Source organism: Aspergillus ambiguus, assembly GCF_047715705.1.
Source record: "Aspergillus ambiguus strain CBS 117.58 unplaced genomic scaffold BDV59scaffold_14, whole genome shotgun sequence".
NCBI classification, from domain to species: Eukaryota; Fungi; Ascomycota; class Eurotiomycetes; order Eurotiales; family Aspergillaceae; genus Aspergillus; species Aspergillus ambiguus.
Window position 1 is genome coordinate 219,284 of NW_027395527.1, and position 26,048 is coordinate 245,331.

Sequence of the window (26,048 nt, forward strand, 5' to 3'; positions counted from 1 at the left end):
CAAGTAAGGGATTCTGGATATATAAGTCTGGATTGGATTCTATGGGACTGGTCACCGGTGACGTCATGCATATCGCATCACGGCAGTGGCCACTCCATTTCGAGCAAGTGGGTTTGGTTTCGGGTTTCTGGTTTCCTGGGAAGACTGGACAATCCAAGAATTAGTGTAACAGAGTGGATTAACCATACAACTACTCTACAGCTCTAGAGGCAGGCGATCTCCGGACGCCCTACCAGCATCATACCTATGTACGGCGTAGATGTACATCGGCACAATATAGGCAAGATGGAGAAGTTACTACCTAATTCACAACCATGTACGGATTTCTCCACATAGTCAATATAGACAAAAAGAGATAGACGAAAGATGGAATGGAATGCTCAAGACGAAATGAAGCAAATCATACACTGCATCACTCTCCGGGAGAAGCATCAAATATCTGACCGAATCAACGCGGAAGCATAAGAATCAAGAATCCAATGCAGTCGACCAACGACGCAACAATTTCCAGCAAAACGGTCTAAACCTCGTCGGGCACGAGAGACCCTCCACAAACTCCGCATCCAGCCCATGGATTTCATGGTCAGCTCATAGGATATCAACCCATCACAACCCATATACATGAATGAAAAGGAAGACAAAAGTTTTTTAAAAAGGGACACATGCGAAGTATAGGTCAGAAAGAGCAAAAGAAAAAGGCAAGAAAAAGAACATCCCGAGCAAGCAACAAATCCCAACAATGCAGACGTAGTATATCGTTTCCACCTTTCTAGAATCCCGGAACATGAACCAAAACCGACCCACCCAAACAGAAACAAAAAAACCCAAACAGACCGTGGATATCTGGCAAACCGCTGAGGAACGTGCAAAGTCGCCAAAGCACACCAAGAAGCAAACTCCGGACCGTACATAAATCGCCCACATGGCAAATCCGCTGCACTTTCTATACATCATCGCGGGCCCCAACCGCCGAGGCCAGAAATACGTATTTTCCCTAACCGAAGAATAAGAAGCAAGGTATCGTGTAGAATGTCGAATAATGCAAGAAATCGAATCGCAAGGCGCCGTCGCTCGCAGCAAAGTCGAAAGCATCAGTCTAGCCAAATGGTGCGGAGAGTCGTCATCGAGAGGAAGGAGAAGGGTGTATATACAGAGGGATCACCAAGGGTCCCCGGGACCCTTTCACACATTCGAGAAAAGAAAAGAAGTGGAGGAATTTCGGTTTGGTGTCGTTATAGATGCGATGGCCGTGTCGAAACAGTGCGAAGAAAGTCAACGAAAATTAATAACCCGCGGTTAGGGAACCCGATGATGCAGAAGCCAGGCGAATGAGACGGAATGGGTCATGGGCGTGATGCCCCTTGCCAGTGAGTTGGCGACTTGCCCACAGGGGGGTGGGACCTCACCATCGACGCTGGGCATTCTGCATCGAGGCCGGAGAGATGGACGTGGGCGGGCTGGTCAGAGTCATGCCGGTGTTGGGGTTGACGATGGGGATGACCTTGCGGGTGCGGACCGCCGCGGGCTGCTGGAAGTTCACGTGACCCATGTTACCCGTGACGCCCGAGTGAACGTAGGAGTTGGCGGAAGCGGGCGAGAGGGAGATGGAGGGAGTGACCTGCTGGACCGGCTGGATTTGATGCTGAAGAGGCGAGGTATCGGGAGAGCCACTGGACAGAGAGGACCGGTCGGAGGAGGCGGAGTGGATGGAGTGAAGCTGGAGGGCGTCAACCAGATGTTCCTGATGGCGGAGACGTTCTAGCGGATGGATATAGGGGGAACGTACATCATCCTCCGTCAACAGGCCGGGGCAGAACTCCAGGTCATCGTCGAGGTCAAAGGAGCGTCCGGCCTCGAATCTGGCCCGGAAAGCGGTCACGGCGGGAGCTTCGGCGAGCTCTCTCATGCTCTTGACACCTCGAAACTGACGCTGAGCGTTCTGAGCGGCCATCTTGGGACCCCGCCGAGAACGACCGCCGTGGTGGTTGTTGGGCATGTGGGCGGTAGCGGCGTGATGAGGGTGTTGCTGGTGCTGTTGCTGACCGTAGAAGAATGTCGACATAATGACGCCTGGTCGATACGAACCGAGAGAGGGAGGGAGAATAGAAGGTTATAAATCGTCCGAGTGGAGACAAACAAGGACCAGCACGCTGGAATCCCAGATGGAAATACAAGGAGATTGTTATGAGGAGACAAGGGGTCGGAGAGACGGAATGAGAACGAGCTAGTCACGCAGGAGAATATGCGAACCGAAGAAGACGATATTAAAGGTGGAAGATGGAAGAGTCAACAGAAGAAAGGAAGAGGAAAAGCGAAGGCAAAGAAAGGTGGAAGGAATATTGCGAGTTGGGTTGGGTGGATGTGTGTGTGGTGGGTGGTGGGAAATGGGGAGGGGGGGAAAGAATCGAAGGCGGGACAAGATGGAGGAAGACGAGAGGAAGAAAAAGGACCCGGACTGGACGGAGGCGAGAGCGAGAGGAGGAAGGTGAGTGTTGTGGTCCACTCGCTCAGCCCCAGCAAGGGCCGTTACGGGTTACCGTCGAATTACCGGTGCTGCTATTACCGGTATTTTACCTGTTATGCGGCGTATGGTCACCTCCATGTATCACTCCTGCGTCTGGGCGTCCTCACTGGCCAGGCTCGGTGGCAAGCCGAGGGGACCTTTAGCCAATGAGCGACGCAACTGACAGCCACTGGAGAACTTCTCCCAATCAGAGCCCGTCCTCATGGATCCCAGTGACGTCGAAACTTCCCACTAGGCCGTTTCGAGACACAATAGCTCCACCTCCCTGACACCCTATTGGGCCTCCGTCGTCAGTGGCTTATTGGGTGATGACCGGCTCAACTGTCAGCCTGGTTTTTAAGGCTCGTGGTCTGACAACGGTTGATTCTGTACGGAGGCTCCCGTCCATGGTACCTTAGGTAATGATACAGATACTCACGACATGTAGTCGTAGAAATTGCCGAATCATTATCATGGTCGTGATCATTTCCCCTGTCATGATCCATACCGAGGTACCTTGGAAGTCAATACTCCAGGTCCTCACTTCCCCTGATCAGAATGTTTGCCTTACGCAGGGGAAGAATGTCCAGTGGCTCCTATTTCCGAAGACAGGCATGTTGGGTGTGTTAGCTCTCCTGCACCGCTGCTAGTACGACATCAGCGGGTAATGATTTGCAACCGATGGTGGACCGTCCTCCCCCCTCCTCAGCCCGGTTGATTCGGTACCTTTTACGTCCTCTTTCCCTTGAACCGTGCCAGTTGGTCCTACCAGACGCCTGCTGCGGATCCCAGATCCCCAACCATACCCATCATTTGACTAAAGGATTGCCTCCGTCCATGGTTCTGGCAAGCCCTGCAGTCGACGCGGCTTCGATGGTTTTCGAAAAAGAAAAATCTATCTCCCACCTGATTTGGATCGATGGGTCATGATATCCATACTTATTCCGTACGGCGTAGGTATCATCTTAGTTTGCATTTACGTATGGTACCGTAATCAATATATCAAATATCCCAGATTGTGATGTCTCCATATGAGGTCATTGCCCCCCCGTACTCATGAAGTTGTTCTATTTACGGAGGATGGACAACGACCATCCCCTGAACCACCTATCCCAAAGTCTAGACACCGGAAAACGACAATCATCATGGTCATCCGACAGGCTGCAGCGGATGCAACGAGGAGGGGGGGGGGCCTAGAGGGGCCTTGGAGAAACGACGGCGGCTACTGGAACACTGACACACCACACCATTCTTCATCCTTATGCAACGCAACGCTAATCGAGGGGGGGAATCTCGCCGTAGGAAATGCACAGGGCCCCGGCTCGCACGTACCACCCACACATGGACGGGACCCCGGGCGCATCAGAGTTTCTGGATTTTCTCACCTGCAGGCATTGGGCATCACCCATTGGTGCCAGACAAGGGCCTCTCCTGCATGGTGGCCGGAGGGCTGGCGTCCATGAGGCCATGGAGCTTTTTAGTTCGAAACCCAGTCCTGATCGTTCCTGAAGCGACGCTGCCACCATCTCACCGCCGCTTTGTGCACCAATCTGCTTGCATCGGGGGGTTGGTTGGAGAATATATCCACTCGGGCTCGGAGCTCCAATCTCGTTCCTTCTCCCCAACCCCCCTGCTCGAGATAATCCTGGCCGCCGGCTAATTGATTACGAGGCGGATCACGATGTCGTCCTTTTCATTGTTCTTGAGTTTGCCCATGGTGATCTTCTGGCTGCTTGCCTGATCGGTACATTAGCTGCGATCAACTGACTCTGGGGGGGTGGCAAGAATCACCAACAACAGGAGTAGAACGTCCCCATTCAACTCCACCAACGGAAGGATTAGGAATGTTAGTCATCCCTGATTGACGCACTTGGTTAACTGATCGGGCTGTGCCTGGTTCAGTCATCATCATGCTCAGGTACCACAGGTGATTGACTCACTCTTGTTCGCTTCCAGGAGCCTTCTCGGGATCTTGAGCTACACCCGAGCGCCCTGTCGCTTGGACCATGCGAGCATGATTCCTACATATACACCGTACGCAATACGTACACCAACGCAAGGGGGTTGAAACACTCCTCCGCCGTATGCCTGTACCGAACCGGTAACATGAAGGATATACACTTTCTCCGCCTACCTACCTTAATACCCCAGACCTTTCAACTGAAACATGGGGTTTCTGTATATAGACGCCCGGCAGCTGGAAGACCTCTGCCTCGCAACGTAGCACGATTCGATCGCTTGACCTGACAGCCCAGTAGGATAGATGAGTTCGGAGTGTTTCGATCGGACACCCTCGACGTCCGACAATCCAGGCCAGGCGATCAGGAATCTGTCAACTGGATCGGGAATCTTCACGGAATAAGCAGCAAGTATGACCGCGGTTTTGTTTGTTTGCATTGTGATCTTCATGACACAGTGTTTGAGAACAAGCGCCCCTTTAAGCACGCCTGCATGACCTGTTTACATTCCACGGCATCCAGGAACTCATGCACCTCCGTTGTCTCAGACAGTACTGCGTATGCTGCACCTGCGCTGACCGGCCAAATTGTAAACAAGCACACATATGATGTCGCATATCGCGAATTGTCTCCTACAGGGCACGTGATCCCAACCTGCTCCCTGGATACATTATCTAGTATTCCGTGCCTAATCATGGATTGATTCTATACCTAGGTATGCAGCTGCGCCGCACTGGGAAGAAACCGTAAGAACAAAGTGACTACCATAAGATATCGCCAGCAACACCGGGAATCCTAATGCACATGCGTCTTCGTTGCGAGCGCTTAATCCCAATGCAATGATGCACTCCGAAACGCCATCCCACGCGAACCCCAACCCAATCACTTGTCCAAATTCTTACTCTTGACCATCCGGCCGAGAAGCTCTTTGCAATGCTTCTCGCTGTACTGTTCCCAGATCTCATACAGCGACACCAGCTCCTGCGTGCATTCGATAACCGCCTTGATATCGACCTCGCTCTCGGCAAGCCACCCGACCAGTTTCTGGATCCGCGGCGCGGGCCCGCCGCCGCCACCATTCTTGTCCCCCAATGCGGCAAGAATGTTCAGACCACCACTACCATCGCGCATGGCCCCGGCCAACGCTGGGCCCGCGGTCCCGTGGCCATGGAAGCTGGCCGGGCTGGGCTTGAAAACGATCGCCACGATGATCGCCATGACGGCGATGACATGCGGCGCGTACAGCAGCGGCAAGTCGGTGAGGTAGTGGTCATTGATGACCGACCAGGCGAGAGCCACCTCGTCCGAGGTGAGGGCTAGCTCGGACGTTAGTTCGGACAGGGTCCGATACGGATGATGGACGATCAGCTGCGAGTTCATCTCGGAGATCAGGGCGAACTCGCATTCGCCCAGTTTGGACATGTCCGGAGCGATGAATTCTGGCATCGTGGTGGGTTAGCGGTGGGTGCGAATGGACGGTAGGTAGGTAGGTAGGTAGATAGGTCGTTAGGGTCTTTGCTTACCGGGCCAGAAGTTGCGAGCCTCCGCTACGACAAAGCGGATGTGCTGCGGGCATTCTTCCATTTTGCACGCGAGGTAGAATGCAGTGGTGAGGACTAGGTAGGGGTTGGTGTGGCGGATTTCGTTTTTGGTGTAGAACCGCTTGATATATACTTGCGCGGTGGCCAGTGCTTGTTGTCGGGTGGAGGTTCTCTTCCCGAGTTTGATGAGTTCTGCGGTGGGTTTAGTGGAATGCCCGGAAGCAGGGAGAGACGGTCTTACGCTGGCTGAAGTAGATGTTCAGTAACCTTTGATCCGGCAGAGGAAACTGGGAATAGGCGACTTTGTCTCGCTCCTTGAACCCCTCTCGGATATCGGCCAGGCGCTCTCGGGTGAACAGCCAATGTCGCCGTTGGGTCGACACCCAGTAGTTGGCCGCCATGGAGGACGTTCCCGATGCAGGAGAGTGAGTATCGATAGATTAGCTGGCGATGGGAGGGATCATGCTGGGTTGGGTGTATGTGTATGTGTATAGCGGTGGATGTAATGTCCGTTGCGGATAAACGCAACTCCACCAAGATAAGGATCAGAGAGAGGCGCGCATCAACGTCACCCCAGAGTGCAGAGAGCTAGAGGAAAGCGCCAGCTGGCTCGCACGGCTACTGACGAGGAGTATGATAAGAACCGACGACAGACGACAGACGACGACGACAACCGCCATCTGATCTGATATGAGGTCAGGTGAGTGCTGAATCGGGCATAGTAGGGCTGGGCCCTCAGTCCCGTGAACCCGGGCCGGAGCCAGCGTTTGTTCCGGGCGGATGTCGTAACAGGAAGCAAATCATCGCGGCTGGATTTCTCATATCGGACTTCCTCTCTACCTCACTACTACGGCCACCTTATCCTTATTCTCTCTTCGTTCCTGTCCTTCTATTCCACGGTTCGATGCACACGCTATCCTCTCCCCTCGACTTCTCCCTGTCTCCCAGGGATCTTCTATCTCCGCTCCGAAACCTCGTGACCCCTCCCAGAAAATAATGACGGGTAGCCGATAATCATCCTTCGATCGATCATGGCACCTGGAGAGTCGACTGATGAACGTGACCGGAGAGTGGCCAAACTCTGGGAGAGTCTGGGGGTCCCCAAGAATGGTCGTCTGGATCTCAATGGTCTGAAGAAGGGGTTGAAGAAGGTTGATCACCGTAAGTCTCGAGTCCGCCCTCCGGTGTCACGCGTTCCAGCTGACGGGTTTCGCGCCGGACAGCCCTCAAAAATGCCGATAGTATGTTGCGGAATATCATGCAGACGGTAGACGCCAACGGGGACGGGTACATTGACTACTCCGGTAAGACCAGGCATCAACTGTCCTGCGCGAGCATGCTGGCTCCTGTGCCAGTCCGTTTTGACCATCCTAATCCTCGTTAGAGTTCCACTCATTCGTCGACCATACGGAGAACGGGTTATGGAAGCTGTTCCAGAGCATCGACCGCAACAGAAACGGAGAAATCGATAAGGCCGAGCTGCGAGCCGCCTTCTCCAACTCCGAAGTGACCGTATCCAACGCCAAGTTGGACGCCTTCTTCGACGACGTCGACCGGAATAATGACGGCGTCATTTCCTATCCCGAATGGAGGTATGTTGCGCTTCCCCGGTCAGATGAGATCCCCCGGATCGGTGCCGACGGCTGACCTTCCCCCGTCGCAGGGATTTCCTCCTCTTCCTGCCCGCGTACTCGCAATCCAACCTGCACGCTGTTCTGTCATACTACACGGCCACGGGAAATCTAAACCCGGAAGGAGATGTCCACATCAACGATCTGCAGGGTTTAGGTACAGACCACTCGTTTCTTAAACGTTATATCTTGGCCATCAAGCAGTTTTTGTACACTATCCTTCCCGCCCACGCTTTGGCAACCCTCCTCCCTTCAGCCTACGCGGAAATCGGCGGGATCCCCGGTCCCGGCGCCGTGTTTGACAATGATTCTGTACCCCTAGACGGCGACTTCGAATTGGAGTGGCTGCCTATACCCAGGACCGTCGCCATGTGGATGTCCTTTCGATACTATGAACAGAAGTTGACCGAGAACACTCCCCAATTAGGTTATTTTCTTGCTGGCGGAATTGCGGGCGCCGTATCAAGGACTGCCACGGCCCCTCTAGACCGACTGAAAGTTTACCTCATCGCCCAGACTGGCGTGAAGTCGACCGCCGTCCGCGCGGCGAAGGATGGCGCGCCACTGCAGGCCGTGGGGAGCGCTTCTCGAACGCTTGTTGACGCCGTCAAGGATCTGTGGCGTGCTGGAGGAATTCGGAGTTTGTTTGCAGGTGTGCAACTCGGTCCCGGTTGGAGATGTCGAGAGCGCTAATGACGGTCCAGGCAATGGGTTGAACGTGCTGAAGGTTATGCCCGAGTCGGCTATCAAGTTTGGTGCATACGAGGTTAGTACTGATTACGCGCTGGTGATGTTCGTAGCCGCTGACTCGTCCAGTCTGCCAAACGCGCCTTTGCTCGCTTCGAAGGACACAATGATCCTAAGAAACTCCGGCCTACCTCGCAGTTCCTGTCCGGAGGTTGCGGCGGGATGGTAGCTCAGTATGTGTGGCGCCAGTTTTATTTTTCCAGACCTATTGTCTAACGAAGGCAGATGTTTCGTCTATCCCCTCGATACTCTGAAATTGTACGTTCATCACACCCGTCAGTTTGCGACGTGTCTAACGAGTTTGCTAGTCGCATGCAATGCGAAACCGTCGAAGGTGGCCTCAAGGGAAACCAGCTCATCGCAGCTACAGCTCGCAAAGTTTGGAACAAAAATGGCCTGCTCGGATTCTTTCGCGGTCTGCCGCTTGGCCTGATTGGCATGTTCCCTTATGCCGCCATCGACCTGTCGACCTTTGAATACCTAAAGCGCTTCATAATCGCACGCAAGGCCCGCCTGAACCGCTGCCACGAGGACGACGTCCCTCTCAACAACTTCACGACGGGAGCCATCGGTGCCGTTAGCGGGGGCATGGGCGCTTCGGTCGTCTACCCCCTGAACGTCCTTCGAACCAGGTTACAAGCCCAAGGCACCGTCCTGCACCCTGCCACCTATACCGGCATCGGCGATGTCGCTCGCAAGACCATCCAGGCGGAAGGGTTCCGCGGCTTCTACAAGGGCCTCACGCCGAACCTTCTCAAGGTAGCGCCGGCTGTTTCGATCAGCTACATTGTGTACGAGAACTCGAAACGAATGTTGGGTCTGAAGTAACTTCCCCTTCCGACTCAAACACTCCCGCCGGTCGACCTCCCTCTTTCTTGAATTTTAGACTATTTCCGAGATACCCTAAAGCCATGTGCCGATCATGATGGCACACACCATTTACCCGGTGGAGATGCGCGGATGTCGCCTTTCCACCTGGTATGTTGTTTTTGATAGCGGGCTGTTTCTTTTCTCATCGTCTGTCCCATTTCCGGATCATTCATCCCGGTTAATAGCTCCTTTGTTTTCTTACGCCCATCTTTTCTGGAGTTCTGTGACTTTTGTTCTATCTTCTCCACAGGCACTGTTGGGATGGGTTGGTTGGTTGGTTGCATGATCGACCACACTTGCATGGTACGGCGTGTGCGTGTGGCAAAGCATATTTGGAGTTCGTCTGTGAGGATCTTATTTGCCATCTCATTTGTATACTGGATTCCCCCCGACTGGGCGAGCGCGTCCGCCTCCCTGTATCTAAGACCTTCGCATCTATACCTACGGGCTAGACGAATACAAGCATCGAAAGACGAACGAACACCATTTGCATACGGTAGATTAAATTACATTCCAGACAGTTAACTACCCAGCCCTACTTCGCCGCTACCGCCCGCACCTCCTCCTCCTTGGGGAGGATATCCGGCACCGGCCCGACAGGGGTGATGCTGAACTGGTTGATCTGTTTATGGCTCTTGGTGTAGTGGTACTTGATATGCTCGAACTGGGTGGTGTCCCGGAAGGCCGGCACGTCCCAGTAGAGCCGGCGCAGCCAGCGGTGCAAGGCGGGGAATCCGGAGCGGATGTCGCGGAGGTTGCACTTGAAGTGCTGGACGTAGACCGGGTCGAAGCGGACGATGGTGGTGAACAGGCGCACGTCGGCCTCGGTGATGGACGAGCCGAAGTAGAACGGGGCGGCGGCGTTGGCGGCGAGGTGCGCCTCGATGCGGTCCAGCGACGCGAACAGCGTCGTCACCGCCTTCTCGTATGCCTCCTGCGTCGTCGCAAACCCGGCCTTGTACACCCCGTTGTTGACGTCGTTGTAGGTCCACTCGTTCGTGGCGTCGATGGTGCTGCGCAGCGCCGCCGGGTACAGGTCGACCTGTTTGTATTGCTCCGGGAGAAGATCGTCGAATTCATGGTAGAGCATGCGGATGATCTCGGAGCTCTGGTGGTGTTTGTGTGTGGTTAGTATGTGTCTGGGGGTGGGTATAGGTATTCGGGGAAGGAGAAGGAAGGCGTACCTCGTTGCTCACGATGCGCTGCAACTTCTTGTCGTACAGGACGGGCACCGTGAACCGGCCGGTGTACTCCGGGTCGTCAGCGAAGTAGAGATCACGGAGATGGGTGAAGGTTGGGTGCAGCGGGTCGCGGGTGACGTTGTCGCCGGGGAGGTTCTCATCGGGAGTTGCGAAGCGCCAGCCTGATGGTCGGTGTTAGCGGGTTCACCGAGTAAGAAATATCTGAAATATATGGATAATGAGGCAGGACGGACGGACCCTTTTCTCCGAGATGCCAATGCACCGAGGTGTACGTGATGAGGTCTTCGAGGCCCTTGAGCTTGCGCACGATCAAGGTGCGGTGGGCTGCGCGAGACACAGTCAGCAAATTGAGGCGCCTGTCGGTTCCCGTCAGGGCGACTCGACTCACCCCATGGACACGCGTACGAGACATAGAGGTGATAGCGGTCCTTCTCGGGTGGGAACTGCGCGCCGGGCTCTCTGGAGATCCAGTTGCGGAAGACGGATTGCTGGCGCTTGAATTCGCCCGATTTGTCGTTGGGATTCACCCAGTCGGTGATCTTATTGGCGTTGCCGGTCTGAAGCAGTGCAATTGCATTGTTAGCGGTGAATGGACGGACAGACGGGTTGGAGCTGTAAGCTTACAGCCATATTGCGCAGCGGCGGTGCGGAGACGATTGGGATGACCCTGCAGGTGGGGGCGGGGTTGGAATGCCAGATATGCTGCGAGATCAGACGGGATCGACGCAGCGCAGGAAACATGAGAGAGGAATGGCGGATGAGGTCGGGGGTGATCGGGGAGCTTTTGTATAGAAAGTTGAGTGGTGCGGGGGATGACGTTGATGGTGCTGGTGAGATTAGCAAGCGGTTGCAAATCTTTAGTCATATCTTCGAAACTCCGCATACCTTCAGGATGATCAGTCTATATATTCGATATGGACAAACGTCATCAAGAACAGTCGCATGGTATAATGGTCATTACGTCTGATTCACACGAATCTTGAGGATTCTCAGAAGGTTCCCGGTTCGATCCCGGGTGCGACTATTTTTGGAATTTTTTTCGGCTCTATTCTGTATAGGACTCGCAGGGGTGGTTTGCTATGTCCATACCCATGCTGCAAGACCAGATAATAACTACAAACGTCATGTATCATTTCCTGCTTCTAATTGTAAACCATACTGTAAACCATATCTGAACCGTTCTACTTCTGCAGCTTCACCATCACGTAAGGAATCTCCACATCCTCCTCGGTCTGGTCTTCTGCAGTCACTTCGAAGATCACATTCTTCTGGTGCTCCGGAAGAGGCTTCTTGCTAATGTGCTCCACCAACTTGCTCAGCCTGTAGGTTTCGTTAGTAAACAGTCTTCTTCGCGAACGGGGGGCACGTACTGCATAGGAAGGCGGTCCTTCACCTTCGAAGGAGGATAGAAGCTAGCATACAGCAGACTCACACCGGAACTGACCATACTAATATCCAGACCCTTGGCCGCGAAGTAGTCGATAAATTCCTGGAGCGTAATATCATCCACCTCGAAGCGGTCCCAGAGCTTGTCGATGGTCACTTCACCTTCCTTGCTCAAGTACTTGCCCTTGGGGCTGGCAATAGGCTCACTGAAACCAAAGAACGGAAGAGCAAGGTTTGCGAAGCCGTTCTTGTACTGCTCGATATCGTCCTTGCCGTCGATGATCTTGTACAACTCCAGTGCAACCAATCCAGTAACCAGAGCAGTGGTCGTAGCAATGGCTGGGATGATCTTGCCAGCAATGAATTTGGTCTTGTGGCGGTCCGCCTGAGGGATGTCGTAGTTATCGGCACGGAGGTTGCTGGCGGCGGTAATGAAATCAATGTGGTGATTAGTGTCATCATCCTTCTCGAACTCGACAGGGTTCAGATGGAATCCAGCGAGGGACTTGGGTGAAGGCAGGGAGTCGACCAGACTCTGGATCTCTGAGTTGTCGTTAAAGGACGATCCAGAGGGCTGCGCGTTCGGGTCCGGCTCATTCTCGTCCGCCTGGATCTTCACACCGGACTTGGGCGAGAACTCAGGGATGATCATGTTGTCGACGACCTTGCGATAGTACTCCTTGTCCGCCCCAGGGTTCTTAATTCCGTAGTTGAATGCATGGAGGTTGGCGCCCGCGATGATGAACCCGATATGAGTCGGATTCGAGCTGTCGAATTTCAAAGGCGACGGCGCACGCTTTGGCCCAGACCAGAAAGGCTGGCCAGAGGAGGTCTTGGAATCGCGAGGGAAGTTGTAGAGCAGCTGCTGGATAGCGTTGTTGTACTGATTCTCGAACTGATGACGGGCCCAGACGATACAGTCGTCAAAGGTTAGAGGCTTGTCCGTCACCAAGAACGATTGTAGCTGCTCCAGAGTCTGTTTCTCATTACCAGCCTGCTTGAGCGTCTGCTCGATATAGTTCGGCTGAGACAGGTACATGTTGACGGATTCGGGAGGCCCAACGAAGTAGGTTTGGAAGAGGTCCCGGGCCCAAGCAATGGTATGTTCGATCCGGTTGGGGAAGCTCTTCAAGGTGCACATCGGGAAGGACTTCTCTGGAGGATCCTGGGAGCTGGAGTAGGACTCGGTGATATGAGGGAGGACGACCTGCGTGTTACCCTTCGTGCCAAGAGTACCACTCTCAAGAAGGGGCTTTCGGAAGAAAACACAGCGGCGGTCGACGTAGGTTCTGGCGTCAACATTATCAAGTGCGTTGGTGACGCCATCCAAGCTCTCCCAGAATTCTTCGTTGAAAACGTGCTCCGTGTCAGGCCCAACACGGTCACGCATCGTGACGATCTTGCCCTGTAACTCAGGGTTCATGGCTTGGACAGCCGCTGAAGCACATTCGCTCTTGAGCTTGCCAACATCCTTGCTGCGGAATAGGAACTGGCGGTTCAGATTGCTCTTCTCGATCTGGTCCATATCGGTGACATAGATCTTGCCCTTGGGGCCAGTTCCCAGACCCATCATAGCCCAATTCTTCAGGGTCTCGCAACCGATAGCTCCAGCGCCAACGAGGAACTGCGTGACATTGGCAATCTTATCCTGGTAATCCTTACCGAAAACGGCAATTTGACCATCATAGCGGGTACCAAGTGGCTTGCAGTTCTCCTCAGACCGGGTGGTGTTGGTAGGCAGAGATTCCAACGAGTCGAGATAGAGCCACTGGTTCACAGGGTTGAACTTTCCGGAGACAGCTTTAAGAACCTCCTGAGCAGCGACACCGCCAAAGAAAGCAGCCAAGGGGTTAAGATCACCGCGAGCTTGGTAACTCAATTCTTTAAGAAGCTTCTCATCCAATTCGACCTTCTCTTCTTGGCCCGACGCCAAATCGGTGGCAATTTTCAGCACTTCTCCGGCATCGGCCTCGTTGTGAGGGCGCGGGAACTGGCCATCATGGGCCTCTGCAAACTTATGGAGGGCCTGCACACCGATATGTAGTTGCTGAGGCCGGTCGAACTTGGCAAAGTCCGAGACCATTAGCTCCGGCTTTTTAATCTGCTCGCTCAGGGGCTGGAAGTCGACGAATTTAGGCATCTTGACCTGAGAGAAGATACCACCACTCTTGTAAGTCCCGAGACCCGAAACATCACCAATCGAGAATGTGTAGGGGCCTTTCACGGTAACCTTGCGAGGCGCACCATCGTTCAACCCATCCATACCCTTCACTTCGGAGAAAGTGACGAAGTCTCCATCTTCCAGGCCGTGTCGAGACTCATCGAGAGCCGAAACCAAACCATCATCATCTATATCAGCCACGATACCGCTCACGGGCTCCTCGCCGGTGGCGTCTCCGACAGTGAAATTCTTTCCGAAGTCATTGAAGAGATAGCCAAACAGACCGAACGTATCTGTGATGGTAACATAGATACCGTTCTTGTGGCAGAAGTCCGCGATAGCAAGCTGGTCCTTCAAAGGCGTGAGGGTAAGCACCACAGCCTGGTAGCGCTTCAGCTGTTCCAAATCGTCCACGAGGTTTCCACCTTCGTGAATCGTTACGGGAACGTATGAGTTAAGCTCTGCTACCCTAGGTGCGGTGACCTCGGCGCGTGGCTTGCCGACATCTTGAGGTTGAAGGAAGAACTGAGACGACAGGTCGGAGATTGCGACAGGGGCGGGATCGTAGAGAGTGAGGGATTTCACACCGGCAAGAGCAATGTTCTTCGCTGTAGATGGCTATGAGCACGACGGTCCAAGTAGCTAGGAGTTGGTGTACCTACCGATTTCGACACCTAGACCTTTCAGACCGACGATGAGGACGTTCGAGGAGCCCATGCGCTTCATAGCCTCATGACCGAGCACATACCTGTGAGGAAAGAAGCAAGAGTTAGTATATAGCATTCTCTACGGCGAGTTCCCAAATGAACACTCACAATTGTCGGCTGTATAGAGACTCATCAATCTCCCCCTGCTTAATCTTCTCCACAGTCTCCTGTGGGTTGTCTACCTGCATCTTGACGTCCTGACAACAGTCAGAAAAGCACGTCGGTGAGGGCATCCGAACTTTAGGAGCAATGCATACTGTCATGATCTTTTTCTCCGGTCGATCTGTAGTTTGGGTACCACCAGACGCTCTTCGCTTTCCCAGCTTCGCAGCGTCACGAACGGGAATTTCGGAGGGAATCGTGAAAGACTGGAAATCGAAAGCCTTGCTTAAAGGCAAGACTTTCCAATCAAACGTGTCTCGTGTCTACACCGCGATGTGTAGGCTCAAGGAGGAGGGAGAGGAGGGGCGGTCAAGTACCGAGGCGAGTGGCGGGGAACCTGGTACTAGAAGTAGAAGAGCTCGGAGAGGACGGGGTAGCTGAGTGAGTAGAGAAAGAAGAATCTTGAATGATGAAGGAACCTCTGGGATGGAGAGAGAGAAGGGAAAAGCGAGTGGGAGAGAGCAAGAGAGGAAGCGATAGAGAAGATGAAATACGTCTGAAGGTCCAACTTCAGTCAGCGACGTAAGAGGGACGAGCTGCTGGGCGCTGACTCAGCACACAGAGAGTGCTGATTGGCCACTGCCCCGCCGACGAATAGGCGGTCTCCGTCACCGGTTCTCTCGTGGTTCGCGACGGGGAGCTTTTGTTCCTCCAAGTCACCGTGACGCCGGTGTTGACCCTGGAGCTATCATGCTGATTGGAAGTGTGTGCTGAGAGGACCCTGACGAAATAATTGCATCGTGCCAGACCTGAGAGAGTTGTCTGTCTGGAGTATTGCCTGAATTGCGCTCTACGCGACGCGACATCCTCCACGGTTGATAATCACTACGCTTATGCTCTCCCCTGATATCTCACATGTGCCGCTACGAGCTGCTCGGGCGCGGAATCCTGTATTGGCAGCGTAAAACATCCACTCCAGACAAGGATCTATCCTTGAGGTTGGTCCCTTCTCCCGCGTGTACTATGATGTCTGACTGTCTATCTAGAGAGTGGCAGACAGAATGCTCCACGAGATCCTCCTCTCCCTCTCCGGCCAACCGTCACCACTGTTCAACATCCAGTCAGATGAGGATGCTGTGGCTGATGATGCCTTCCCTCTCCTGTCACCGCCCGAGAAAGCCCTCCTCACCTCCCTTGCCCATTTGAGTCGTCTACACGCCAAACTACGAGCCCACACGGCGTTTATATCGGTCTCTCACCCCTCCGTCGTCTGTCGAGCCGTTTCAACGGCAATAAGCAAATACCATCTCGGAAATTTCCAAAAGAAGATCCTGGAGGTTGAGGAAGCCATTTTGACCGAGGATAGTGGGTATGTTGGCGGTTATGGTATCGTCCCATTGTCAACCATCGTCGGGGAATTCTCTCCATGGACTCGACGATTAGAATGGCTCTGGGAGGTTTCTCGACTCATAAGCCCTGAAGACCCGAGAATCAAGACCCAAGGCTGTACAGGGGCTGCGTTAATTGACTTTCTTCGAGCGGAATCACGGACTGGGTATCAAGACCTCGAGGAGATGGCCCTCCATTTGACAGGCGTTGCAGAGGTTGCGTGGATGCGACAGCTCTCGACGTGGCTGCTGTATGGGAACCTTCCAGTGCTAGGAAAGGACGACTTTTTCATCCAAGAAGATGCACGAGATGGGACGATTTCTTCAACGCTCCGGGATTTCGCCTTAGACGCGAAACTTCAGCCAAAATTTGTGTCTCCTCATACGGCGTCGTCTATTTTATTCATTGGCAAGACTTTGAACCTTATCCGGGCTAAGAGAAGCACCTCCACGGCCAATGCCTCAGCCGGCCTATCAACATTGCCAGTCTCCTTGCACGGAGAGCATATTGCCTCTCTTGCGTCGCTTAAATCTCCCATTTCAACATCCAAACTGTCCGCTGCCATCAGCTCCATTCGATTATCTCTATCCCAGAGCACGCTTTCCAAGCTCCTACCGCTTCCGAAGATCCTGGAGATCTTATCTGTCCTACATGATTTCATGCTGCTAAGGCGTGGTGAATTTGCTTCTGCCCTTGTTTCGTATGCTGACGCCCGCTTGTATGACAGGCGGCGGAGACCAGAGACCCTAGCCTCCAGAGGAAAGTCTCCCGAGGGACTCGAGTTAATCACTATCAAAGAGGGCGATGTTGTTTCTGCGTTGTCCCAGGCGTGGGCTGAGCTCTACTCATTGCAAAATGAAGAAGACCCGGTGGACGATGAATTAGATCTCGCCAAAGACCTTTTCAGACTTTCTGTCTACGACAAACGACATAATCCCATATCAGGGACATTTCCCAGTGATGTGGACGCTGTTATGTCGGACGTCTCTTTTGAAGATCTGCTATTCCCCGCTCCCACGTTACTCTCAGTTCAAGTACGCCCACCGCTGGACCTCTTTCTCTCGGCTTCCGACATCTCAATATACTCAAAGGTCCACTCGTATCTCCTGGGCATTCGACGTGCACAACTCCACTTGAGTGATCTCTGGAAGCATAGCTTTCTTCGCAAGAGCTATCCCTCGCCTTGGGGTCCGCCCAGAAGCAACAGCGCCTTCGGACAGAACAAACTCCGCCTGGGCCGGGAACGAGACGGTACAAGAATTCGACAGATGCGACCAATCTGGGCCACAAGTAGCGCTTCTTTATTTTTGATGTCGGAATTAGGGAGCTACTTCCAAGGAGAAGTTATCAATGGCTCCTGGCAACACTTCCAAGAGTGGATTCAAGGCACTGGTCAAACTGGGTCAAGGGCAACATCCAGGCCTGGGACATCGTCGTCATCGAAAAGCAAACATGAGGATAATCCCACGGCCCAGACTGATGATAATTCCGGCGAACCTTCAGCACAACGATATGATCCTGAGACGCTAACCATTGCCCATCGTCGATATCTGTATTCCCTGGTACAAGCACTATTCTTGACTGACGTACCGTTTACTCGATCGCTTCGATCATTACTTGCGAATATCGATCACTTTATAGCTCTTGTGATACGGCTCGAGAGTATCCAGCGCAATATGGATCTAGAAACCGATGAAGGTGTCGTCGACGCTTTGGTAGATTATGCAGGGGAAGAGAGGGAAATCTGGCATGCGCTTGTTTCTGCACGAGGTGATCTCGAACATGGCATCAAGGATGTTATATCAAGACTCAGAGACATCGATGACAATCGAGCTGGAGAGGGACAAAACATGCTTGACACAGCGAAAACCCCGCAGGATAGCTGGCCGATGTTTTCCAAACATGGCTCGAATCCCAACAACGGCTGTCAGTATATACCCAGGAAAGCCGCTGGTGTTGATAGACTACTCATGAAGTTGGATTTCGGGCATGCCGGCGGCAACTTCGAGCCAGCAGCTGCCGTGACAGGCACTTCCCTATCATAAGGTAGATGAAAGGTATCTACATGTTCCCGAGCGGTTTTAGTAGAGATGCTCTTGATTCTACAACATGATTTTTATGATTTTACGGGCATGAAAATAACGAAAATTGCATAATTATGATAACCCAGCATTCATACATGGCGAGAATGCAACTACACGACGGTTGTGCATGTCACATGTCTGCGGTTCCACCTTTTATATCATAGACTACCAAATGGAAAGAATGATCGAGTGCTTACCGATGTTTCCTTTTGAGTCCTTCCACCGTCCCAACTTTTGGTATGCCGGGGCCAATCATTTTTTTTTTCTCTCTTTTTGGTGCAATGTTCATATAACGCCACACAAATTGATTGCTCACTGAATAACCTATCTACATCTAAGGTATGACGCTCAGAATAGCGGCAGGTCCGCCGTATTGACATAATCGATATTATCCTCATGTGCCTCTACACGAGGCAAGCAGGTGTTGAACAGACGATCCCAAACTCGAGTCTGCTTACCATAGTTGTAACTCGTCTTCCAACCACGGCGATGATGCAGATCATGGTCCTCAAGCATCAGCTCCATACCAAACAATCTGAGAAGCCAGGTCCACGGGTTCACGGCAGTAACTGCGATCCGCAGCCCACTGTGGCCCAGGACTTCGGTAAAGACGATATACTCCTGGCAAACCCACCACTCATAGAATCCCAGGGGAAATCCGATCAGTTTCATAGTGCCATAGGTCAACATGGGAACTCCAACGATGTCGAAAAACTCCTGCACACGGTCCGCGTATGCCGTCAGAAGCGGGTTCGGGTGTTTGGTAAGGTGGTGCGTGCGATGGAACTGCCAGAGGGCATCTGACTCGTGCGTCGACCTATGGAAGAGGTAATACCAAAAGTCCAGCACCACGGCATAGACTCCCGTCTCAAAAAGAAGCCATCCCCATCGAATGGAGGAGGGTGCTTCGTCAGGACGATAAGCGAGAAGCACGGTCATAATTGGACGGAAGATCATGACGGACAGTACGGATTGCACTGTGGTTGACACTCCGACATCAGGCACTCCATCCCGGGGATGCTTATCTCCATCATAGAATCCGTGTTGATGACCCAGACGGCGGAGGATATGGACTTCATGTACGGAATTAAATGTCAACGCCAGATGATAAAACAGAACGGCCATCCACGGCGAGAGATTTAAGCCGGTTTGATGGATAAAGAGTTGATGCAGCAGGAGGGGAAAGAAGGCGTGAACAATCACGTAACGATGAAAGTGCCACTCTTTGGCATGGGGCACTTTGTCGGTCTTCTCGTGGACGGGAACGCTTTTGTCGGCATCCACATGGTGGACATTCAGGATCTCCAGCAACCAGTGGCCCCCATTCCACTGTTTTCTATCCCACGAACGCCATGTCGACTTCATCGAGTCCTTGGGGTTGCGTGCTGGCGGAGCCATCTCGGGAGGCAAGGTGATGGAGCAGAGAAGGATATCGAATGATGGTCAGTGCCCAGAGAAGAGATCCGTGTGAGTTTGCCATGTAGGATGAGTCCCCTTCCGGTGGTTTTATATGCCCCGCATCCCAGCATGTGAAGGCTCGTTTGGCTCATCACTCAGGACCATATACGTAACCGCCTGAGATGGTTTGATCAACCACAAGTGTCCGAGAACCGCGCTTGCCTTTGCCGATTAGTGATCATTTGGCTCCAATGCTTAAACAGCTGAGTCAGTCTCCTTTCCCTGCAAGTTTACGTACGTGGAGATTGACTCTCAGACTGACAGGCCGGGAAGGAGTCCATGCAATTCTGCCGCCCTACTATAATAATAAATGTTCTTGTGATTTTGCAGCAACGTATCATGGTAAACTGCTGCCTGGTGAACTCTGCCAGTTATACTGTGTACATTCATATTCGTGGGGATATGTGTGTGAGAGTTGGGAACGTTCTCTCACCTCCACAAGATCGGCTTGGAGTGGATCGCCTGCAAAGGATACTACATCCGGTAACTGTTGCGAGCCAAACTCAAGTGGCAATCTCAACAATAGACTGGCAATATCAGGTTACCTAGGACCTGATGACGCTACTGCAACTTTATGAGGCGACACGGCTTGGATAAGTACCAGACATGACTTAGCTCGTTCTTTTTTTGTATGGCGTTCCATGCTCACCTAGTAAAGCTCGACTCGCTGACGTACAGGGCTTTCAAATAGTTCATTATGAGCCTTTCAGCGCACAATTATTAGAAGTTGGATAGATATAAAAAGAGGCATGATAATAATGGGCGAAGGTTCTTCTACTGTAGTATATAGATTGATGTTGGCGAGCTTGTCTTCCTCACGTTGTCGGGTTCTATTTCCTACGACCCTGATATGGAAATTTCATGTGAAAACAAGATACTCAATCGCTCCCTCCAATGACGTTGGCGCATAATGGGAGGTGAGGATATCACTTATTTACACTTATCAGACAAATAACGTTGAGATGAAAGGCGCTATGGACTCTATAAGATTATCTGGAACCTCGGATGTAGTTCCAGCCAAATCACGCGCCGACGGATGTCCTTCAAGTATCCATCGTTACGGGCTGTATGCTTTAAGAGCGTTAACAGATGTTTGGTCAATGGTCCAAAACACCTTTGATTATAATCAGTGATAGCAAGTTACCGGGTTGGTGAATTCCAACGCCAATAGCCACAAGGTATTAGATGATATTGCTTCATGACGTAATTCAATGTTAAAACGGCGCATAACGCACCCAAGAACCCATGTATAAATCCGTATACGCCAGACTGGTAAGTTAACTACTATAAATCTTCCTGAACAGAAGAGACCCACGTCATGCCCAGACATGTCCTATTTCCATGAATAATGTCACCATGTCCTTCGTAAGTTGCTTATTGATACCATCGGATGTTATCTAGCGCCATAGATAAAATACTAGAGGATATAGAAAACTCTAGAGCTGCTATGGATAAGATATACTGATGCGCTGACAGGAGACTTGATTATGCCAGCAAATATTCTCCTGTAAGGAGTCACTTATACTTGGAAGAATGGCAAAGCAGTCGCATTCAGGGCTCTTAGCACAACTCGAGACACCCGGATAGGTGAGCTGAAAGACAAATGCAGACATGCATATATATTAGCAGTCTACCAACTGTATTCAGTCCAGGGAATCTAAGTAGGAATTTTTGTGGGAGACCAAAACCAACATGTCCGGCTCTTTCTTCACTACTACTGCAGCGAACCCCCACGACTAGCACATGGAGGTTTGTCTAATAAATAAGAATATTTTTTATCTCTATTAATCCGGGAACATTTTTCAATTCCTCTATTCCGCGCTGCTGATAGTTGCGTGCCAATGGCGAAAGGGGCTATACTGTCTTCACTGATTTTGTTGTCTCGCCATCCAGCAAGTTGGCAATCTGTCGACGCCAGAGTACCTTTGGTCTTTTGTCTCACACTTGTCAGGAATCTGACCATTTGGGGAACTACTTCGACCTCGGCGGGATAGGTAGTGTCGCCGGCCTGTCCTTCGAAATCCTATTCGTTTGTCACATCCAGACTCAGATTCATCAACATAAACAAAGTGGTGTGACCGAAGCTCCGGTATATCATGGATATAGTCATCCCGTAAATCAGGGTTTGTTCTTTTGCTTTTTGCTGAGCTGTCTTTTTAGACCAACCGATGGATGAAAGAGCCCTGCTAATACAGATTATTGCAATCGCCGCTCCCCTCCCCCCGGCACATTTAGTTGTTTCCCCGAAGGCCAAGAGAGTCTAGTACAGACACGTATCTATCCTAATATACCTATCCCTGAAAGTTTACTTGTCCATCGCTGGACAGTAACAAGACGAATCTTGGTACACTGTCGGAGAATGGGTGATCTGAGTCACTGGAACAGAACTACACCTTAAAATTTAGATCTAGTCGATTTGCCATCAATGCTTGTACAGGGATATCTCTTTCCTGTCTATTTTTACATCTACCAGATAAATGTCAACATTGTCTTCAGCTTTGCTCATGTACGGTCCACGTGGTCTCCTGCCATGGCTTACCGACGATCCAGGAAGGAAATCATGGTCTCACCAGCAGAAACTTCATCTATCATTCTCTTTGTTAATGAAGCCTACCCAGTGCTGACTATTGGAATGATGCTTTTAAAGTGGACTGCGAGAATCAGTCGGCAGCGTCAATGAGCTTAACGATGAAATGATGGTCATAGCACCCCTCTAGAGCCTATTAGGCCAAGTTTCATTCTTCAACTCAAAAAGAAAGAGTGAAAGAAAGGCGTTTTGTCCCGATATGATGACTGAACTGACTAAAGAAAATTAGGGATATCTCTACAAGTACCGAGTCCTTTGCAGAACCTATTCTCCTACTTCCCACATAATGTTTGGCTACGGGCACTAGGGAAGACAGCAGTTAGTATTAAACGTAAGTGCTGTTTTAATTTCCATGTGGGACTTACATGGGTCTGAGACCCATCTATGGTAATGTTGGTTCTAGGGATCCATGAGAATTGATCCTATTATTCGAGTTACAGAACACCTACGCTATTCTTTGTGTTCCACGAACACCATATGATCCTCGTTCTCTTTCATCGTAACCTTGACTTTCTTGGATATCTGTTCCACCTCACCTGCATCTTGCAGAGACCCAAGGTCATGTTCTGGAAAGGTCTCAATTCGACCCCAAAGCAATGGGAGGACAGACGATTTCCATAGCACCATATGCTGTCGATGATTTGTGATTCCCGTTGCCGCAAGAACAGAATCGACAGAACAACAGTTGCGACTGGTAGGGTAATCCACGTCCACCGAACAAGAATGAATGTTTCCGTTCGGAAGGCCTTTCCCTGAACTTTGGCTGACTTTGCATTGGTTCGAATGTTATCTGTCATGCTGGTCGCCATGGAGTTCATAGCTTCACCAATGTTGTTGCGGCTGTATAGAATGATTGATGTCTGGAAGTTTATGTGTACCCTGTCGATCATACTGCTGTTGAGAAGATAAACCAGTGTCCTCTGCAAATTGACCAAGCTTTTCCTGTCAACGGTGTAGGTAGAATTTCTAAAAAAAATGTCAGTCACTGTAACTGGAGACAAAAGCACTATCGAGGGCTCCTCATGAGTAATTGACTCCCATCTGAACGTAAGTTGTTGGGCCCTGGTGGCTTGAGGAATGTGGAGAGCCAAGTCATCTTTCTGTGAATACTGCCTTTCACAGAAATGCATTACACATTCTACCATGGCTTGTCCTCTGGTATGGTGGCATTTGCTTCGGAGTATATTGTGTTGTGGGAATATTTGACGCCTAAGAAAGATACAAGCGGACGCTGGATCCCAAGCATGGTCTCGCCATCCCCTATAGTCATCCGATCAATTAGGCAGAACGAACGAAAATACACCCATTGGCGACCACCAATCACCCATCCTTCTCCACGTTACATATCCACAACAACATATATCCCCAGAAAATACGCCTACACGTCTTGAGGACATCCGATGCTGTTCTCGTGTTTCTCCGTCGTCTGACGGTCTCGCTCTGCGGCGTCTTTGTTCCCGTAAAGACCAATGCGATACCAGGGTAATTCAAATAATCGATCCATACTTTCCAACGAACGACCAGCTGTTTCCGGTACGCTGAACCAAACCCAAAAACCTCCAATAAGTGTGACAATTCCAAAGAACCAGAAGGTTCCCTTTGGACTAATGCCACCATCTGCTGTCTGGAGCAGCATGTTAGGCACCGCACGCGAGTTACCGTATTGGTTGACGAAATGCAGCGTCATGGCGGCAGATGTGGCAACCGCGCGGATACGTAAGGGAAACAACTCAGCCGTAAGAAGATATTGCATGGAGTTCCAGCCCAGCGCCCAGCCAAATCCAGAGAGATAGATCATGGCAATGGCTCCGCGGCTGGCTCCGAGCTGAGAGGCGGGTAGCTCGAAGCCCTCCGTACCCATCTGCGGGACAGCGGTGAGGAAGCCGGCGACATATATCATGGAAAGGGCCTGAAGAGAGATCCCAAGAAGGAGTGAGCGTTTCCGGCCGAGGGCGTCAACGAGAAAAAGCGCGCAAATAATAGCGGCTACAAGCTTGACGATTCCAAACACGGCGGTCACAAGCAGGGACTCATTAGACCCAGTAATTCCTAGGAGCTTAAACAGATCTGGTGCATAGAGTGTGATAGATCCAGCGCCAGACCACTGTGAAAGTAGCTGTGCCATAAAGGCGATATAAAGCCGATAGAGATTACTGCGTACGAAGAGCGCTTCTTTCAGGACTCCTAGCCAGCCGCTGCCCAGAGTCGCCTCCATTTCCTCTTCGTGAGATTGTTTCACGGCTGTGATTTCCCGGACAACATATTCATGGTCCTCGGGCAGATGGCGAATGCGGGAAAGGTTGCGAAGCGCTTGTTCGAATTTACCCTTTTTTATCAGGAGCCGGGGGGATTCATACTGCGTAAATGAGAGGAGAAGAATCAAACCTGCAAACATGATGTGAACGCTTGTTGGGACTTCCTAGACGGATGGTTAGATGGAAGGCGCAAAAAATATTGGGGAGGTGTGGTGAGATCGCTTACCCATCGCTTGTGTGTGTTGTCACCCATGTTGACCTCGCAGCCATAATTCGCAAAATACGCAAGTACAATTCCAAGGTACACAAACCCGGTGAATACACAGGTACAGAGGCCTCGAATAGATGCTGGGGCCTACCAGTATTTAGGACACAATCGAAGTTATGGCCACTTTCCTAGACTTACAATTTCAGCAAGATAGATTGGCCCGACAACCACGGTTTGGCCAACACCCAGCCCTGCGACAAAGCGACCGGCATATATTGCCCCTAGGTTACCTTCGGCAGCCATGAAGATGACAATGCCGACGATCCATAGAATGCACAACTGGCGAGTGGCCCATATACGGCCTATGCGGTCACATATCACGAATGCACTGCGGTACAATATATGTCAGTATGTAAGGTTATCACTAGCCTAAAGTGAATCTGACAATAGAGCACCGCCAACGGAGCCAATCTGGACCATTGCTGAGACATTGGCTTTGATGTTTGTCTGCTCAATTTGGCTATATTCATGAAAATGAATCGTCTGCTGGAAGTCGGCAGAATTGAAGGCACCCGAGATCAGACCCTCATCAACACCGCGGGCTGCACCCATGAGCCCGAATGAAAGAACTGCTAGCCAGAGCCTCCAGTTGAAAACTTCTTTAGGGTCACCGGCGCAGTTTATCCGGAATATATTGACGGGCTTCTTTACACCGCCGGCCATATTGTTATTAAGAACTGTAAAGATGAAAACTGACAGAATGTATATAAACTGAAAGGTTTGAGTGAAGACGTCGCTGAATGTATGATCACCAGTGTGGGGAACGTGCGATGGTCTGGGGTATGCTCCTCCAACCCCACGGGGATGGACCCGATTATTATATCCAGTGCAGTTGACAGAATAGTGCGGGGGGTAAGGGTCAGAAGACCTATTATCCGTCGGATATCTGTAACACTTGGTTTAGCTCGTTCAACTCGGGGGTATTGATTTTCTGATCGGCAGATATGACTGGGAACATGATATATACGGCACGGTGGCTGCCATTTCTGACCCCTGACTGAAGTACGTAGTAGTACAAGGGAAGTGTTATCCACTGCTACTTTTGTCAAACAAACAAACAAAGAGACTCACTTTCGGTTTACCTGGACCAGAGAATTCTTTCATGAAAAAGGAGAATGCCAGCAATGTCTCCGTCACTTCATTGTAATAGTCGACCTGGTTCCAAGACAGGCCAAGAGCCAAGAGAAGTCTTGCCCTCG

The 26,048-nt window shown here is 51.5% G+C and overlaps 10 protein-coding genes and 1 non-coding gene across 11 annotated transcripts; 4 read left to right on the forward strand and 7 right to left on the reverse strand.

Annotated features, from left to right (window-relative positions):
- Positions 1–319: 319 nt before the first annotated feature.
- On the reverse strand, positions 320–1,197 carry BDV59DRAFT_26554 (uncharacterized protein). The gene is made up of 2 exons (XM_073696087.1): positions 1,152–1,197; positions 320–1,070 (listed from the first exon to the last, which is right to left on the reverse strand). Exon 2 carries the CDS (start codon positions 909–911, stop codon positions 432–434), a length of 480 nt encoding a protein of 159 aa, XP_073548283.1. The 5' UTR covers positions 912–1,070; positions 1,152–1,197; the 3' UTR covers positions 320–431.
- Positions 1,129–2,240, reverse strand: BDV59DRAFT_26568 (DUF4452 domain-containing protein). Its single transcript, XM_073696088.1, has 3 exons — positions 2,211–2,240; positions 1,787–2,070; positions 1,129–1,717 (listed from the first exon to the last, which is right to left on the reverse strand). Exons 2-3 carry the CDS (start codon positions 2,060–2,062, stop codon positions 1,403–1,405), a joined length of 591 nt encoding a protein of 196 aa, XP_073548284.1. The 5' UTR covers positions 2,063–2,070; positions 2,211–2,240; the 3' UTR covers positions 1,129–1,402.
- A 2,903-nt stretch (positions 2,241–5,143) lies between these two features.
- ssn8 (cyclin-dependent protein serine/threonine kinase regulator SSN8) lies at positions 5,144–6,763 on the reverse strand. Its single transcript, XM_073689629.1, has 3 exons — positions 6,244–6,763; positions 5,985–6,194; positions 5,144–5,900 (listed from the first exon to the last, which is right to left on the reverse strand). The coding sequence occupies exons 1-3, from the start codon at positions 6,401–6,403 to the stop codon at positions 5,344–5,346; spliced, it is 927 nt and encodes a 308-aa protein (XP_073548285.1). The 5' UTR covers positions 6,404–6,763; the 3' UTR covers positions 5,144–5,343.
- BDV59DRAFT_177544 (calcium-binding mitochondrial carrier protein) lies at positions 6,753–9,722 on the forward strand. The gene is made up of 8 exons (XM_073689630.1): positions 6,753–7,163; positions 7,226–7,306; positions 7,387–7,594; positions 7,666–8,285; positions 8,338–8,399; positions 8,450–8,553; positions 8,606–8,638; positions 8,689–9,722. Exons 1-8 carry the CDS (start codon positions 7,034–7,036, stop codon positions 9,206–9,208), a joined length of 1,758 nt encoding a protein of 585 aa, XP_073548286.1. The 5' UTR covers positions 6,753–7,033; the 3' UTR covers positions 9,209–9,722.
- A 63-nt stretch (positions 9,723–9,785) lies between these two features.
- On the reverse strand, positions 9,786–14,894 carry ubaA (E1 ubiquitin-activating protein ubaA; the record flags this gene model as incomplete). The annotated part of the gene is made up of 9 exons (XM_073692148.1): positions 9,786–10,358; positions 10,435–10,613; positions 10,690–10,776; positions 10,841–11,009; positions 11,077–11,307; positions 11,652–11,772; positions 11,823–14,607; positions 14,662–14,747; positions 14,815–14,894. 9 exons carry the CDS (start codon positions 14,892–14,894, stop codon positions 9,786–9,788), a joined length of 4,311 nt encoding a protein of 1,436 aa, XP_073548287.1.
- BDV59DRAFT_t88 lies at positions 11,389–11,476 on the forward strand. Its single transcript has one exon. It is a non-coding gene; the product is annotated as a tRNA-Val (tRNA).
- A 604-nt stretch (positions 14,895–15,498) lies between the features above and the next one.
- BDV59DRAFT_26657 (putative gamma-tubulin complex component GCP4) lies at positions 15,499–18,325 on the forward strand. The gene is made up of 2 exons (XM_073696089.1): positions 15,499–15,806; positions 15,855–18,325. The coding sequence occupies exon 2, from the start codon at positions 15,870–15,872 to the stop codon at positions 18,240–18,242; it is 2,373 nt and encodes a 790-aa protein (XP_073548288.1). The 5' UTR covers positions 15,499–15,806; positions 15,855–15,869; the 3' UTR covers positions 18,243–18,325.
- A 290-nt stretch (positions 18,326–18,615) lies between these two features.
- Positions 18,616–19,805, reverse strand: BDV59DRAFT_26659 (sterol desaturase family protein). Its single transcript, XM_073696090.1, has one exon. The coding sequence runs from the start codon at positions 19,677–19,679 to the stop codon at positions 18,630–18,632; it is 1,050 nt and encodes a 349-aa protein (XP_073548289.1). The 5' UTR covers positions 19,680–19,805; the 3' UTR covers positions 18,616–18,629.
- A 2,279-nt stretch (positions 19,806–22,084) lies between these two features.
- Positions 22,085–22,648, forward strand: BDV59DRAFT_26676 (uncharacterized protein). The gene is made up of 2 exons (XM_073696091.1): positions 22,085–22,499; positions 22,556–22,648. Exon 1 carries the CDS (start codon positions 22,165–22,167, stop codon positions 22,417–22,419), a length of 255 nt encoding a protein of 84 aa, XP_073548290.1. The 5' UTR covers positions 22,085–22,164; the 3' UTR covers positions 22,420–22,499; positions 22,556–22,648.
- BDV59DRAFT_177553 (uncharacterized protein) lies at positions 22,254–23,533 on the reverse strand. The gene is made up of 2 exons (XM_073689631.1): positions 22,556–23,533; positions 22,254–22,493 (listed from the first exon to the last, which is right to left on the reverse strand). Exon 1 carries the CDS (start codon positions 23,469–23,471, stop codon positions 22,821–22,823), a length of 651 nt encoding a protein of 216 aa, XP_073548291.1. The 5' UTR covers positions 23,472–23,533; the 3' UTR covers positions 22,254–22,493; positions 22,556–22,820.
- Positions 23,534–23,535: 2 nt separating this feature from the next.
- BDV59DRAFT_207637 (general substrate transporter) lies at positions 23,536–25,884 on the reverse strand. The gene is made up of 4 exons (XM_073695037.1): positions 25,235–25,884; positions 24,988–25,177; positions 24,808–24,936; positions 23,536–24,745 (listed from the first exon to the last, which is right to left on the reverse strand). Exons 1-4 carry the CDS (start codon positions 25,510–25,512, stop codon positions 23,705–23,707), a joined length of 1,638 nt encoding a protein of 545 aa, XP_073548292.1. The 5' UTR covers positions 25,513–25,884; the 3' UTR covers positions 23,536–23,704.
- Between the last annotated feature and the right edge of the window lie 164 nt (positions 25,885–26,048).

What these genes read in the sequence shown, in the direction of transcription:
- BDV59DRAFT_26554 (XM_073696087.1), bottom strand. Translation starts at nt 911, where the DNA reads ATGTACGGTCCGGAGTTTGCTTCTTGGTGTGCTTTGGCGACTTTGCAC.
- BDV59DRAFT_26568 (XM_073696088.1), bottom strand. Translation starts at nt 2,062, where the DNA reads ATGTCGACATTCTTCTACGGTCAGCAACAGCACCAGCAACACCCTCAT. An exon ending in GCCTGTTGACGGAGGATGAT is followed by an intron (nt 1,718 to 1,786) that starts GTACGTTCCCCC and finishes GACGCCCTCCAG; the next exon opens with CTTCACTCCATCCACTCCGC.
- ssn8 (XM_073689629.1), bottom strand. Translation starts at nt 6,403, where the DNA reads ATGGCGGCCAACTACTGGGTGTCGACCCAACGGCGACATTGGCTGTTC. An exon ending in GAACATCTACTTCAGCCAGC is followed by an intron (nt 6,195 to 6,243) that starts GTAAGACCGTCT and finishes AACCCACCGCAG; the next exon opens with AACTCATCAAACTCGGGAAG. An exon ending in GGCTCGCAACTTCTGGCCCG is followed by an intron (nt 5,901 to 5,984) that starts GTAAGCAAAGAC and finishes CCACGATGCCAG; the next exon opens with AATTCATCGCTCCGGACATG.
- BDV59DRAFT_177544 (XM_073689630.1), top strand. Translation starts at nt 7,034, where the DNA reads ATGGCACCTGGAGAGTCGACTGATGAACGTGACCGGAGAGTGGCCAAA. An exon ending in ATTTCCTATCCCGAATGGAG is followed by an intron (nt 7,595 to 7,665) that starts GTATGTTGCGCT and finishes CCCCCGTCGCAG; the next exon opens with GGATTTCCTCCTCTTCCTGC. An exon ending in AATTCGGAGTTTGTTTGCAG is followed by an intron (nt 8,286 to 8,337) that starts GTGTGCAACTCG and finishes ATGACGGTCCAG; the next exon opens with GCAATGGGTTGAACGTGCTG.
- BDV59DRAFT_26657 (XM_073696089.1), top strand. Translation starts at nt 15,870, where the DNA reads ATGCTCCACGAGATCCTCCTCTCCCTCTCCGGCCAACCGTCACCACTG.
- BDV59DRAFT_26659 (XM_073696090.1), bottom strand. Translation starts at nt 19,679, where the DNA reads ATGGCTCCGCCAGCACGCAACCCCAAGGACTCGATGAAGTCGACATGG.
- BDV59DRAFT_26676 (XM_073696091.1), top strand. Translation starts at nt 22,165, where the DNA reads ATGCTTGTACAGGGATATCTCTTTCCTGTCTATTTTTACATCTACCAG.
- BDV59DRAFT_177553 (XM_073689631.1), bottom strand. Translation starts at nt 23,471, where the DNA reads ATGGTAGAATGTGTAATGCATTTCTGTGAAAGGCAGTATTCACAGAAA.
- BDV59DRAFT_207637 (XM_073695037.1), bottom strand. Translation starts at nt 25,512, where the DNA reads ATGGCCGGCGGTGTAAAGAAGCCCGTCAATATATTCCGGATAAACTGC. An exon ending in TCCGTTGGCGGTGCTCTATT is followed by an intron (nt 25,178 to 25,234) that starts GTCAGATTCACT and finishes ATTGTACCGCAG; the next exon opens with TGCATTCGTGATATGTGACC. An exon ending in ACAACACACACAAGCGATGG is followed by an intron (nt 24,746 to 24,807) that starts GTAAGCGATCTC and finishes CCATCCGTCTAG; the next exon opens with GAAGTCCCAACAAGCGTTCA.